The sequence below is a fragment of the Cetorhinus maximus genome, chromosome 3, assembly GCF_964194155.1.
Source record: "Cetorhinus maximus chromosome 3, sCetMax3.hap1.1, whole genome shotgun sequence".
Classification (NCBI taxonomy): domain Eukaryota; kingdom Metazoa; phylum Chordata; class Chondrichthyes; order Lamniformes; family Cetorhinidae; genus Cetorhinus; species Cetorhinus maximus.
Window position 1 is genome coordinate 18,141,873 of NC_135881.1, and position 14,652 is coordinate 18,156,524.

General features: G+C 40.8%; 1 protein-coding gene across 1 annotated transcript in view; it reads right to left on the minus strand.

Moving 5' to 3' along the window:
- Positions 1 to 14,652, minus strand: part of obscnb (obscurin, cytoskeletal calmodulin and titin-interacting RhoGEF b) — a 691,209-nt gene that overhangs the window by 113,417 nt on the left and 563,140 nt on the right. Inside the window, exons 66-69 of the mRNA XM_078536828.1 lie at positions 11,768 to 13,099; positions 10,237 to 10,515; positions 9,926 to 10,001; positions 9,491 to 9,618 (exon numbers count right to left, since the gene is read on the minus strand). Coding sequence (XP_078392954.1) covers positions 9,491 to 9,618; positions 9,926 to 10,001; positions 10,237 to 10,515; positions 11,768 to 13,099 — 1,815 coding nt within the window. The remainder of the gene's footprint in view (positions 1 to 9,490; positions 9,619 to 9,925; positions 10,002 to 10,236; positions 10,516 to 11,767; positions 13,100 to 14,652) is intronic.

Here is a 14,652-nt window from a genome sequence, read left to right on the forward strand (position 1 = left end):
TAAAGGAGGTGGACATGGAAATAGTGGATGTGTTGGTTGTCATCTTCCAAAATTCTGTAGATTTTGGAACAGACCTGGCCGATTGGAGGGTGGCAAATGTAACCCCACTATTTAAAAAAGGAGGGAGGGAGAAAACAATGAATTACAGACCAGTTAGCCTAACATCAGTAGTAGGGAAAATAAAGTCTATTATAAAGGATGTGATAACATGACACTCAGAAAATATCAATGGGATTAAACAAAGTCAACATGGATTTATGAAAGGGAAGTCATCTTTGACAAACCTACAGGGTTTTTTGATGGTGTAACAAGCAGAATAGATAAGGGAGAGCCAGTGGATGTATTGCATTTGGATTTTCAGAAAGCTTTTGATGGAGTCCCACATGAGAGATTAGCGGTCAAAGTTAAAGCACATGGGATTAGGGGTAATAGATTGACATGGGTTGAGAATTGGTAAACGGACAGGAAACAGAGATAGCAATAAATGGATCTTTTTCAGAGTGGCAGGCAGTGACTAGTGGGGTACCATACAGATCAGTGCTTGGGCCCTAGCTATTCACAATATAAGTAAATGATTTCGATGAGGGAGCTAAGTGTAATATTTCCAAGTTTGCTGACGACACAAAACTGGGTGGGAATGTGAGTGGTGAGGAGGACGTTAAGAGGCTTCAAGGCGATTTAGACAGTTGAGTGAGTGGGCAAATACATTGCAGATGCGATATAACTTGGATAAGTGTGAAGTTATAAAGTGCACAATTTAAAACAGCGAGAGGAGGGCCGGGATTTTCACAATTTAAAACAACGAGAGGAGAGCCGGGAATTTTACAGTTTAAAACAGCAAGAGGAGAGCCAGGAGATTCACAGTTTAAAACAGTGAGAGGAGAGCCGGGATTTCTACAGTTTAAACAGCGAGAAGAGAGCCAGGAGCACACAGAAAGCAGACCTGCGTGAGAAGGGCAAGGGAGGCGGGAGATAAAAACTGGTGGCAGAGAGCCCCTACAATCTGGTTCTACCTGTAAGGGCCAAAGTGTGACATCACAGGAAAGCAGGTAGGTGATTGGTGGGTATCTCTTCCCTGTCTTTTTTGATTGGCCAAGTGGTTTAAATCAGGAGACATTATTACAGCTGACGAGTACAGTTAAGAAATTCACTTATAAAATATTGAACATCCAAATTAATTAATTAAATAGAATAGAGATGGCTGGGTAGGCGATGTGTTGCTGCTGTAGTATGTGGGCGCTTGTGGTCGCCAGTGCGATCCATGGTGACCACATCTGCAGCAAGTATTGGCTGCTCGAGGAACTTCAGCTCAGAGTTGATGAACTGGAGTTCAAGCTGCGGACACTGCGACACATCAGGGAGAGGGATAGTTATCTAGACACTATGTTTCAGGGGGCAGTCATACCCCTTATATGAATTACATCAAATTTGAACGGTGGTCAGGGAGAGGAGGGGGTGACTGCAAGTGAGGTAGGCATGGGGATCCAGAATCTAGCTTTGAAGGAGCTTCAGCCAGCTCGTGGCTAAATTAAAAAGCAGAACCACACAGATAATGATCTCCGGATTACTACCTGAGCCACGTGCAAATTGGCATAAGGTGGGGGAAGAGTTCAACTGAAGGGGAATTTAGAAAATGAAAAATAATCAAGAAGGCAGAGGTGCAAGGCAGTGGACAGCCGTATGATAATCAAAGTGTGACAGGAAGGGGAAGAAAATATAAGCAGAAGAGTGCAGCAGAAATTAGAACCAGAATGAGTAATAATGGTAAAAAGTCAAAGCTTAAGGCTCTTTATCTGAATGCATGCAGCACTTGTAACAAGATAGATGGAACAAATAGAAATAAATGGATATGACTTGATAGCTATTACAGTGACGTAGTTGCAGGGTGACCAAGACTAGGAACTCAATATTCAAGGGTATTCGACATTCCAGAAAAATAGGCAAAAAGGGAAAGGAGTTGGGGTAGCTTTGTTAATAAAGGCAGGTATCAGTGCGGTGGTGAGTAGCAATATAGGTGCAGTAGATCGTGAAGTGGAATCAGTTTGGGTGGAAATAAGGAATAGCAAGGGGAAGAAGTCATGGATGGGAGTCGTCTATAGGCCCCCAAAAGAGTTGTCTCACTGTAGGACAAAGTATAAATTGGGGAATAATAGAGGCGTGTAAGAAGGGGGCTCCAATTGTCATAGGTGATTTTAATCTGCATATTGACTGGACAAATCAGATTGGCAGGGATAACATGGAAGACAAATTTGTAGAGTGCATCAGGGGTTGTTTCTTAGAGCAATACGTTGCAGAACCAACCTAGGAACAAGCTATTTCAGATCTAGTAATGTGTAATGAGGCAGGATTAATAAGAGATCTCGTAGTTAAGGATCCTCTAGGGGCTAGCGATCACAACATGTTAGAATTTCAAATTCAGTTTGAGGTGAGAAACTCGGATCTCAAACCAGGAAATTAGAGAGGTATGAAGAAAGAGTTGTCTAAAGTGGGCTGGGAAAAATAGACTAAGGAGAAGATAAGTGGATGAGCAGTAGCAGACATTTAAGCAGGTATTTCATAACGCTCAGCAAAAATTTAGCCTGGTCAAAAAGAAGGACTCAATGAGAAGGACTCATGGTTAACAAAGGCGGTCAAGGAGAGTATCCAATAAAAAACTAAGGCATTCAAAACAGAGAAAACTAATGGTAGGCCAGAGGATTGGGAATTTTTTAGGAACCAGCAGCAGTTGACTAAAAAGCTAGTAAAGAGGGAGAAAATTGATTATGAAAGTAAATTGGAAAGAAGTATAAAAAACAAACAGCAAGAGTTTCTACGGGTATATAAAAAGAAAGAGAGTGGTTAAAATGTGTATGGGATCCTTGGAGGATGCGACTGGATAATTGATAACGGGGAACAGGCAAATGGCAGATAATTTAAAACAATATTTTGCATCGGGTTTTCACAGTGGAGGACACTATAAACATTCCAAAGATATCAGATGAGTATGGAGCTAATGGGAGGAAAGATCTTGTAACAGTCTCTATCACAAGGGACAAAGTATTTGAGAAACTAATGGGACTAAAGGCAGACAAGTTACCTGGACCTGATGGCTTGCATCCAAGGGTTTTAAAGGAAGTGGCTGCAGATATAGTGGAGGAATTGGTTGAAATATTCCAGAACTCACTGGATTCTGGGAGGGTCCCAGCAGATTGGAAAACCGCATATGTGACGCCCCATTCAAGAAGGGAGGGAGACAAAAAGCAGGAAACTATAGGCCAATCAGCCTAACATCTGTCATTGGGAAAATGCTAGAGTCATTAAGGAAGAAATAGCAGTACATTTAGAAAAGCTTAACGCAATCAAACCGAGTCAACATGGTTTTGTGAAAGGGCAATCATATTTGACAAATTTGCTAGACTTCTTTGAGGATATAACAAGCAGAGTTGATAAAAAGGAACCAGTAGATGTAGTGTATTTGGATTTCCAGAAGGAATTTGATAAGGTGCCACATAAAAAGTTATTGCAAAAGAGCTCACAATATTGGGGGTAACGTATTAGCATGGATTGAGGATTGGTTAACACACAGAAGACAGAGAGTCCAGGATTAGTAGGTCTTTTTCAGGTTGGAAAAACATAACTAGGGGAGTGCCACATGGATCAGTCCTAGGGCCTCAATTATTTACTATCTATATTAGTGACTTGGAGGAGAGGGCAGAGTATAATGTATCCAAATTTGCTGAAGATGCAAAAATAGGTGGAAGGGCATGTTGTGATGAAGGAATCTGCAAGGGGATATACACAGGTTGAGTGAGTGGGCAAAAACTTGGCAGATGGAGTTTAATGTAGGAAAGTGTGAGGTCATGCATTTTGTTAGGAAGAATGAAAAGGCAAATGATTATTTAAATGGAGAGAGACTTCAAAAAAGTGCAGCACAGAGGGATCTGGGTGTTCTTGTGCATGAAACACAAAAAGTTAGCATGCAAGTGCAGCAAGTAATTAAGAAGGCTAATGTAATTTTGGCCTGTATTGCTAGGGGGTTGGAGTTTAAAAATAGGATAGTCTTGTTACACCTGTACAAGGTGTTGGTGAGGCCGCACCTGGATTACTGTGTACAGTTTTGGTCCCCGTATTTAAGAAAGGGTATACTGGCATTGGAGGCAGTTCAAAAGAGATTCATTAGGCTTATTCCTGGGGGATGATGGGGTTGATTTATCGAGAACGGCTAAACAGGTTAGGCCTTTATTCATTAGAGTTTAGAATGATGAGGGGTGATCTTATTGAAATGTGCAAGATTCTGAGGGGGCTTGACAGGATGGATGTTGAGAAGATGTTTCCACTAGTGGGGGAATCTTGAACTGGGGGACATAGTTACAGAATAAGGTGACACTCATTTAAAACTGAGATGCAAAGGAATTTCTTCTCTCAGAAGGAAGTGAATGCCTGGAATTCTTTCCCTTAGAGTTGTGGAGGCTAGATCACTGAAAGTATTTCAAGAGGCAGTAGTAGATTTTTGAAATATCAGGGAGTTGAGGGCTATGAGGAGCTGGCACGAAAGAGTAGTTGAGGCCTGGGGCAGATCATCCATGATCTTACTGAATGGTGGGGCAGGCTTGAGGGGCCGAATGGCCTACTCCTGCTCCTATTTCTTATGTTCTTCTGTTCTCTTGTTATCCACTTCGGTCGGAAAAACAGAATGGCAGTGTATTATTTAAGTGGTGATAGATTGGGAAATGTTGATGTACAAAGTGACCTGGGTGTCCTTGTAAACCAGTCACTGAAAGCAAGCATGCAGGTTTAGCAAGCAGTTAAGAAGGCAAATGGCATGTTGGTCTTCTTTGCAAGAGGATTTGAGTACAGGAGCAAGGATGTCTTACTGCAGCAGTACAGGGCCTTGTTGAGACCACACCTAGAGTATTGTGTGCAGTTTTAGTCTCCTTACCTAAGAAAGGATATACTTGCCATAGATGGAGTGCAGGGAAGGTTCACCAGAGTGATTCCTGGGATGGCAGGATTGTTGTATGAGGAGAGATTGGGTTGACTGGGCATGTATTCACTGGAATTTAGAAGAAATAGAGGGGATCTCATTGAAACATATACAATTCTGACAGGATAGGACAGGCTGGATGCAGGGTTTATGTTTCCTCTGGCTTGGGGGGGTGTCTAGAACAAGGGGTCACAATCTCAGGGTATGGGGTAGGCCATTTAGGACTGAGATGAGGAGAAATTTCTTCACTGAGAGGATGGTGAACCTGTGGAATCCTCTACCACAGAAGGCTGTGGAGACCAAGTCACTGAATATATTTAAGAAGGAAAGGTGTCAAGGGGTATGGGGAGAGAGTGGGAATATGGCATTGAGATAGAGGATCAGCAATGGTCATATTGAATGGCGGAGCAGGCTCGTAGGCCATATGACCTACTTCTGCTCCTATTTTCTATGTTTCTATTTTTACACCCTTCTTTAAATATAGAGACTAATACTGTACACAGTAATCCACATGTGGTTTCACCAGTGCCCTGTACAACTGAAGCATAACTTCCCTACTTTTGTACTTAATTCCCCTCACAATAAACGATAACATTCTATTAGATTTCCTAATTACTTGCTGTATCTCCATACTAGCCTTTTGTGATTTATGCACTAGGACACCTAGATCTCTCTGAATTTCAGAGCTCTGCAATATCTCACCATTTAGATAATATGCTTTTTCTTATTATTCCTGCCAAAATGGACAATTTCACATTTGCCCACATTATACTCCATTTGCTAGATCTTTGCCCACTCACTTAACTTACCTATGTCCCTTTGCCTCCTTATGTCCTCTTCATAACTTACTTTCCTACCTATCTTTGTGTCATCAGCAAATTTAGCACCATGGCTTTGGTCCCTTCATCCAAGTCATTTAAATAAATTGTAAAAAGTTGAGGCCCCAGCACAGGGATCACTGTGGCAAACCATTCGTTACATCTTGCCAACCAGAAAAAGACTCATTTATGCCGACACTCTGTTTCCTGTTAGCTAGCCAATCTTCTATCCATGCCAATCTGTTCCATTCATGCCAATATGTTACCCCCTACACCACTACACCCCTACACCATTTTCCGGAATAGTAATCCAGAGGTCCACACTCATGCTCTGGGGACAGGGTTCAAGTCCCACCATGGCAGCTGATGGAATTTAAATTCAATTAATAAATCCGGAATATAAGCCAGTCTCAGTGATGGTGATCATGACAACTATAATTTGTTTTCATCCGTTCATGGGATGTGGGCATTGCTGGCTAGGCCAGCATTTATTACCCATCCCTAACTGCGCTTGAGAAGGTGGTGGTGAGCTGCCTTCTTGAATCACTGCAGTCCACGTGGTGTAGGTACACCCACAGTGCTGTTAGGGAGGGAGTTCCATGATTTTGAATCAGCAACAGTGAATGAACGACGATATATTTCAAGTCAGGATGGTGAATGGCTTGGAGGGGAGCTTCCAGGTGGTGGTGTTCCCATCTGTCTGCTGCCCTTGTCCTTCTAGATGGCACAAATCGTGGGTTTGGCAGGTGCAGTCTAAGGAAGCTTGGTGAGTTCTTGCAATGCGCCTTGTGGATGGTACATACTGCTACTGTTTGTTGGTGGTGGAGGGAGCGAACGTTTGTGGATGAGGTGCCAATCAAGCAGGTTGCTTTGTCCTGGATGGTGTCAAACTTCTTGAGTGTTGTTGGAGCTGCACTCATCCAGGCAAGCATCATTGTTGTAAAGATCCAACTGGTACACTGATGTCCTTTAGGGAAGGAAATCTGCTGTTCTTACCCAGTCTGGCCTACATGTGACTCCAGACCTATAGCAATGTGGTTGACTCTTAACTAGCAAGCCACTGAGTTCAAGGATAATTAAGGATGGGCAAAAAATGCTGGCCTTGCCAGCGATGCCCACATCCCATGAAAGAATAAAGAAGAAAATGTACAAGATATGAGAGCTCCATGAGAAGCAAGCACAAACTGCAGGATTTTTTGGTGGTCACAAATCAGCTGCACATTTAAGGAATTAAAGCCCTTTCAGCTTATGAATACTGTTGGCTGTTCCCAGGGAGCTCTCAGTGCCACATATGTGCAATCAACTGCCCCTTGTACTTGGGAAAATCCAGCTATGGAGCTGAATCCAACAGCTCTGACTGTCTGGCCCTCAGGGTCTGTAGTGAATCTCACACCATCATTGGTCTTTTTGAATATGGCATTGATGAACTCATGTATATGTGGCTGACTGGGAGATACCACACATGTTCCTCCATTGAGCCCTGGAATGACTGGTGGTGTAGAAATTCAAGGCTATGCTGAGTTTTAAGGGTACTGGCTTAGGACTGCCTCCCATTCTTCCTGCAGGAGCTGACATAGATCAGCGACTAATTGCCATGACATTCTTTGACATTGCCTCTCTGATATTTCCAGGCAGTTACTCCGTGCAGTATATTTGTTTATGCACCATTGCTGGCATCGTACTGGCCCCTGGTTGCCAGCATCCTGAGCTGCCTGACCCTCTGCTGCTGCCCCTTGTTATCCTTCTGGCTGTTGCTGCTTCTGTCCCTGGGCCATCCTCTACCAGTTGCTCTCCTCCTCTATCACAGCAATCAAAAGCATTGAGCGCATGAGATCCATCCTGTCTGCCTGAAGTGAACTGCAGATGGAAGGCTGGAAAAGATGGGGCTATGCCCTGACCTCCCTAGACAGCTGCCACACGAGCTCAGTCTCCTCCACCTTAATCAAAAAAGTTCCCCATACAAGAAAAGCAGATCCTGCTCACTTGAAATCCACCAGAAAGACTACATCATCCACTGCATGCCACCTGTAATCAGTCATGAATCTGAAGGGACGTGTTTCCCGTTCTCTTCCAAATTTAGTTTGGCGACCATATGTTTTAATGAGCATACGTGACATGTAAATGCATTAAAAATTGGTTCCCGGTGCTTGCCGTTGGGAACCATGATCCACCTTTAATCCACTGCCAACTTAATTCCCAATTTTTAACTCACTGTGGGGAAGTTGACATTTCGCCTTCTGCACTATTAAGTGCTGCTCTAAGGAGCAGCATTAGATTCTGCTCATTCCAATGCATGGTGCTTGTGAATTGCACTCTCTGGAAGTCAGCTGCCACCTGCCTGATTTCCTCCCAGTCAGCAGCCATGCTTTAATATGTCCCTTCTGCCTCACGCTCCAGGCCACATGCGATTTCGGAACTGTGATATCCACATGCCGTGTTTAATTCTTCCGTCCTCACCTGGCAGCTCATACTCTGGCACTATTTCGACAAAGCCACACATCGATACATTGCACAGGTGGCCGGGGCAGGCATGCTGCACACCCTTCTGCCAGAATCAATAGCAAGTCTCTTCCCTTTCTGTTGTTGCATTTTGAAGTTCAGAGTTGCATTGTGTTCTTTTTAAAATGTTTAAAGTGTGATATATTTCAAATACACCCCTGTGGGGACAGAGGTTGGAATAAAAGGGTGACATTCCATGATCCCAAAGTCAGAATTCCACCAAATGGTGGAAATTTCTCATCCTTGGACTTTTTAATCAGTCAGCCAGCTGTATGACATATGTAGAAACCTATCACCTTGGTTTATAATTTTCAAATCAAATTACTGAGAAATCCACATAGGTAGGCTTTTGCTTGCCGATAGAGATGCAAGCAAGCTCTTCATACTTAAATCCAGAAAACCCAGGTACAAGTTGGCTGAGCCAAGCTTTACAGATACAAACACGTGCATAAGGGTACTGCTGGACTTTAAACAGATAAAAATATGTATCCTACCGATATGACCAGCTTCCCATTGCTTGTCCAGTCAACGCCACCCTACTCATTAGAGAAATTGCTTATGGGGTTATCAGAGGTGAGTGGCAATAACCCCAGCCCCTGTACCAATTCTAGCCCTCCATGTTCTATTTATGAGGAAGCCTATCTGGTAAATTATCAACAATGCCCTGCAAAATTGCAGATCTGGCTGAGGTTTGAAGGGGGCGCAAATTTTTATATCATTATTATCACAAATTTCAATATGAACAGTTTGTTGGTGAGATGAATTTTTCTGTAAAAAATCAACCACTGAAATCAAGCTTGAAACTCAATTTGATTTCAAATGGGCCTTGAAAGGTTTGGCCAGTACAAAATTGGTAGAATCCTTATTTAACAATTTAAATTGGGGTCCTACACTCTTTGTAGGGCCTTGATGCAATTTTCAGGTATCAATGAACAGAGAAAGCTGAAAAAGGCAGCAGTAGTGAGTACAATCAATAGAAAATAAATAAGTTACAGAAAATGAAAGGTATCAGAAAAGAGGGTAAGAGGTTTACATTTTAAACCAGATTAAATTTCTTGCTCCATTTGTGAGAGAAACCTGAGCTTTACAGTGTTATTACTTTTCCCACAAGTTGTATGCTGACAGAATACTTAACTGAAATTTGTAATATGATTCCATTATTTATTGAAAATTTCAGAACTTGCATTGCTTTCATGACAACTAGCCATACCTTTAATTTTAATTTGTAGTTTTACTATTGGAGCTCCAACAGTAACAAAGACATCATGAAGCTCCTCTATGATCTGAGGTAGCTGTTCTTCTTCAGCCTGTGATTCCACACCTTCCAAATTCTGCTCCCTGTTATTAAAAAGAGGTATAAATTATTACAATCCCTATTCAAGAATCTTAAACTGAAATGTGTATAAAGATTTCATCATGGAATGAAAGAGATCACATGTTTCCCTCTGGTGGAGAAAAAGACTGCAATTTCACAAAAAAGGTTTTCTTCAGTAACTCAGAATATCTGATAAAAGGATCCCGCAAACTACTGACGTTCACAATTTTAATCAAAAGCATCTTTAATTACAATCTTTGTATTCATAAGATCTAGCAGTCATATCTCATGTAGTGAAATAATTAATACGCAGTGTGCTTCAATACTAACCGTGTAAGAGAAGCTTGGGCACTGACATAGGAAGATGTCTCGGTGGCTTCTGCTGTATCATAGTCTGAGCTGCTAACTGTAAGAAAGAAGTAAAACTACTGTGAACAAAAGACTAGCTATTATTTATCTAAAAAACAACATTGTGTGTGTAAAATTTTCAATATGTACATTTGCAGATTCATTTCTACAATGAAAATTTATGCCACTGAATTCTTCCAAATCAACATGAGCCGTAGAGGTCAATTTAATCATTATTTAGTTACATCATGTTTTTCCAATTTCTTTTTCTGTTGCAGCTCCATCACACTTACTGTCAACTCTTAGCTCTGCCTTTGTCGAAGCAACGCCAATGTAGTTTTCTGCCACACATCTATACACTCCCATATCACTCAAAATCACAGATGTTAAAATAAGTTGATGGCATCCGTCCTGATCTTCGTTGATCATATAATGATCATTCTCCTCAATCAGCTTCCCATCCTTAAACCATCGAACTGCTGGAGGTGGATATCCAGCTATCATGCAATCAAAACTGACAGGGTAGCCTTCTTGAACGTCCTGGTTTTGGAGCTCAGATACAACATGGGGTGCTTTATATGACAAGGGGGACATTAAAAGAAATGAAACATTAATATTAGAAAATGTTCTCTGCTAGAATGACACTAAAAGTATAATTCAATTTAGCAATAACTAATTGAGGCTTGTGCATGAGTGAAAAGGTCTATAAATGGAATTTTCCAGCACAGAAAAAGCCTGCAGTCTGAAAGAGATAGTCAGAACCACCCCTATGGTCTTTTTTCAGCTCTTTTAATTTTTTTCTTTTCCAAAATAATTACCCCCTTCCTTTTTAAATGATATGGATTCTCCTTGCACCATTGTTTCTGATAGGATATTTTGAGAGAGATTTTCAACCATTCACCAATCAAAACCAGGACAGAAGTGTTCCAAAAATGGTGGAGTTTTACTTTGCCCAGTTGTAGCTTGCAACCCAGGTTAAATGTGCCCATAAACTAAGCTTTAATTTGATTTTGTGTGACCGTGAGTGGGGAAGAACAGGTTCTCTTCTGGGCTTCACAGAACCAACTTGGGCTGCTAACACATTAGTTCACCTCCCCCCACCAAGAATGGACCCCTCCTCGCTGAACTTGGGACACTGGTGGTGTGTGCTCCACATAGCATTTGGGTCTTAAAACAGAAGTTAGGCTGCTGATTAGCACACTCAAGGCACCTAATGCTTGTTTTAATAGGTGCCCTGGACATTCGGAAATTGGCAGCTGGGGCATTTCCAGAGGATCATGCATTACAGATTTTTACTGGACATTTGTTTCCCCCCTACCTCTCAGCTCTTATTTTATATCCAGAGATTGGGCAATGGGTACTGATTTCGTCCCCACAATTTTTCACTCATTTCACTTGTAGTCTTTCTATAACTTTTGATGATCGTGCTTCTACTGATTTATTTCCTCCAACTTTATAGCATGCAGGTGATTTTTGTATATTTTTGGTACTTCTGTCAAATGCTAAATTTGGTAACTTTTTTCATTGAAGAATAGCTCTTATGTGTTCCCATTTTTACCTTGACCCTTAAGTATGTTTATCTAATAAATGTATTTGTTATACATTATTTGCACATCATAGTTATGAATATGGTGATAGCAAATATAACATTATTATGATCATTAAATATATAATTATTAAAACAATATAGGCAGAAAATAAAATGCACAATATGTACTGTATCTAAGGGTATCTTAATATTTAAGTGTAATTTTAAAAATATTAAATTAGTTGTTGTGTCTGTATACTTTAAGCAAAAAAACCAAAATAAAATGACAACCTTACCAGACTCAACAAGACTATCATGTAATCCCTCTTCCCTATTGGTCTGATCTTCTCCAGATGCAGCAGGGGGCCGGGAAACTTTCTTAATCCGAATTTCAACTCTGCTTCCTTCCTCGCAGATATCAATGTGAACAGGAATTCCTTGACCAATAAATATTTCCTTAAATCTGGTTGCTGCCATTTCAGCCTCAGTCAAAGTATCAAACTTTATATAAATGTAATTTTCATCCTCATGGTAAGTCTGTTTGTCCAAGATATCTTCATCTCCTTCATCAGCACTAACAAAAAACTCTTCTTCCACATCAGAAATCTCAAAAGACAGTTTTGAATGCAAAAGTCTACGAAGTCGTTTGCCTGCTCTACGGAAAGCATCATCAACATCACTTCCTGAAGAACTTTCTGGTTCACTGTCAGTGCTGTACTTTATACCAATGCCTTGTTTGACCTTCTTAACTGTTTCCTTTGCATCACTACTGATTGTAACCTTTCCACTGTGAGAAGTTGTACCAAACTTGTTGGAAGCCTCACAAGTATATGTTCCAGTGTCTTTTTGTTCCAGACTTGTAATAATTAAGGAGCAAGTTCCATCACTATAATTATCAATGTGGTAATGCTTTCCATCAACAATTTCTTCTCCATCTTTGAGCCACCGCACCTTGATTTCAGATTTACTCTGGGCCACACACTCAAGATGGACAGTTTGACCTAGTTTACTTATCTGAGATTTAAAAACTTCAGCAAACACAGGTGTGACTTGCTGTTTAAGTTCCTTCCTAGTCCTATAACCTTTAAATGCAGCCTGGATTTTTGTAGCAGCTTCAACAAGAGATGGGTCTTCTTCTATGATAGGTACATCTTGTAATAGGTCAGGTTCAGAGGTTGAAGTCTCCCAGTGTTTCCAAAATTTGTTTGTGGAAATAGTTTGCACTTTTCCAGCTATGGTTATGGTTGATTTTCCTGCCTTTTTCAGGTAATGAACAAGGGATGGAGTACCAGATCTTGACTCGTCATCAGAACTTGTATAAGAATCATATGTTCTAGACATTTCATCTGTAGAAAAATCTTCAATTTCCATAGCTTTCTGTAGCCTTCGCTTCTGAGCTTTGTCATCTTCTTCTGGTACTTCACTGATGGAATCAAGTGTTGGCTCTCGACTCATTCTTCGCTTCTTGGCCAAGGCTTCCCACAGAAGATGCAAGTCACCTTCTTGTGCTGCCTCGGGTGGCAAGCTTGGTTTGGGAGGAATCTCTTCCCCATCTATTAGTTCAACAGTAACTTTATCGTGCTCCTGTGGAATTTCCCAATCTTGGGCTGGAATGGGTGGTATTGTAACTGCAGACAGTAAGACACTCAATTATTTAAGACTAGCACTTATTAATTGTACAGTTTCATTGAAATAATGGTACTAGAGACAGAGATATCCCAACAACTTATAGCAAAATGAAGTCCACACTAAATAATCAAACAGAATTTATAGTGTTGTGAAACCATGCTTCATATCAAAAAATGACTTTTGAACTAACTGGGTGAAAACTCTCATTTCATTTTTTTAAACAAAGACTAAAGCCACATTCCAGTAACTTGGGAATCACGTTAAAAATGGCTGTACATTTGCATCACTGTACCTTCTGCATTCCAAAACTGTTGAAATAGAGACAACCTGTCTGCAAAGCTGCCACCAGGAACAGTGGCCATGAAAGAGGACGAATGGGGGCCACCTCCTATACCATTAGCAAAGTGTCCAGCCAATCACCTGGATACTAAACTGGGTGGAGACAAACCATTAGACATAATTACTTGGACAATAGGACCCTGGCTGAGGGTGAAATTCCCAGCCATGATCTAATCAAGGTAACTGAAATACACCAGCCATGACCATATTTGGGTCACTGGGCAGTAGGAGAGACGTTATGTGATAAACCAACCCTTTGTGTGTTTTAAAACCTGCTTTATCTGCAGAACTGGACATGCAACTGAGATGCTGAAGGAACAAGGCAACGAGTGGGTTTCTTCCTCTCTCTCTCTCCAACCAACTTACAAGTTTTGAACCCTGTCTAATGATTTTGACTATGCAGGTGCAACATATAGAGATTCTAAAAAGAACTCAACCCAGCGCTGCTGTCTCCAGAAGACCAAATAACTTGTCCATCAATAGTTCTAAACTGCCTTGATACCGAAAATAGCAGGACCACCGAATTCAGCCCGAAGCCAGCCGAGTCACCATCATTCAAGAACCGAACACTCCTTTAATTTTATTGGACTCTAAATTACTTAATCTATCCTCCTGATTCTGTAATCTATTTGTATGTGTCTATGTGTGAAAGTCAAAGTGTGGTTTTTCATTATATAACTTAGACTGAGTTAAATACAATTAAAACTATCCTCTATTCTTTTCAAAAACTCAAGATAATCTGTCTGATCATGTATTCTATGGTCATAGCACATAAACATTTAAACACTCAGAATTGGTATGTATATACTTAAAAAAATCCTGTTGCAGTAAAACAAGGAGAGGGAAAAGAGGGGAGCCAATTCATCCCTCTTTACTTGGTGGTAACAATGACCTTGCTTTGAGCACTAAGAAAGTTTTAGAATTGTTACAAAATGAATTTACATATACACCTATTGCAATCCTACGTAGCAACTTTTTAAATTGAATGGATTCACCTTGCTGAATCATCTTAGGTTGTATTTCCAAACTATGTAAAGATCATGCTTTTCTTCCTTGGTGACATATAAGTACGCAGACTGGTGTACTAGCCTGTCCCATTTAGTAATTCACAAAGAGCGACATGAAGTTGCGACTTATGTCGCAGATTTAACATGAATATTTTTGTTATCTTAGTATAAGATTTTAGGTTATTTAATTCATTTCCAAACTATCC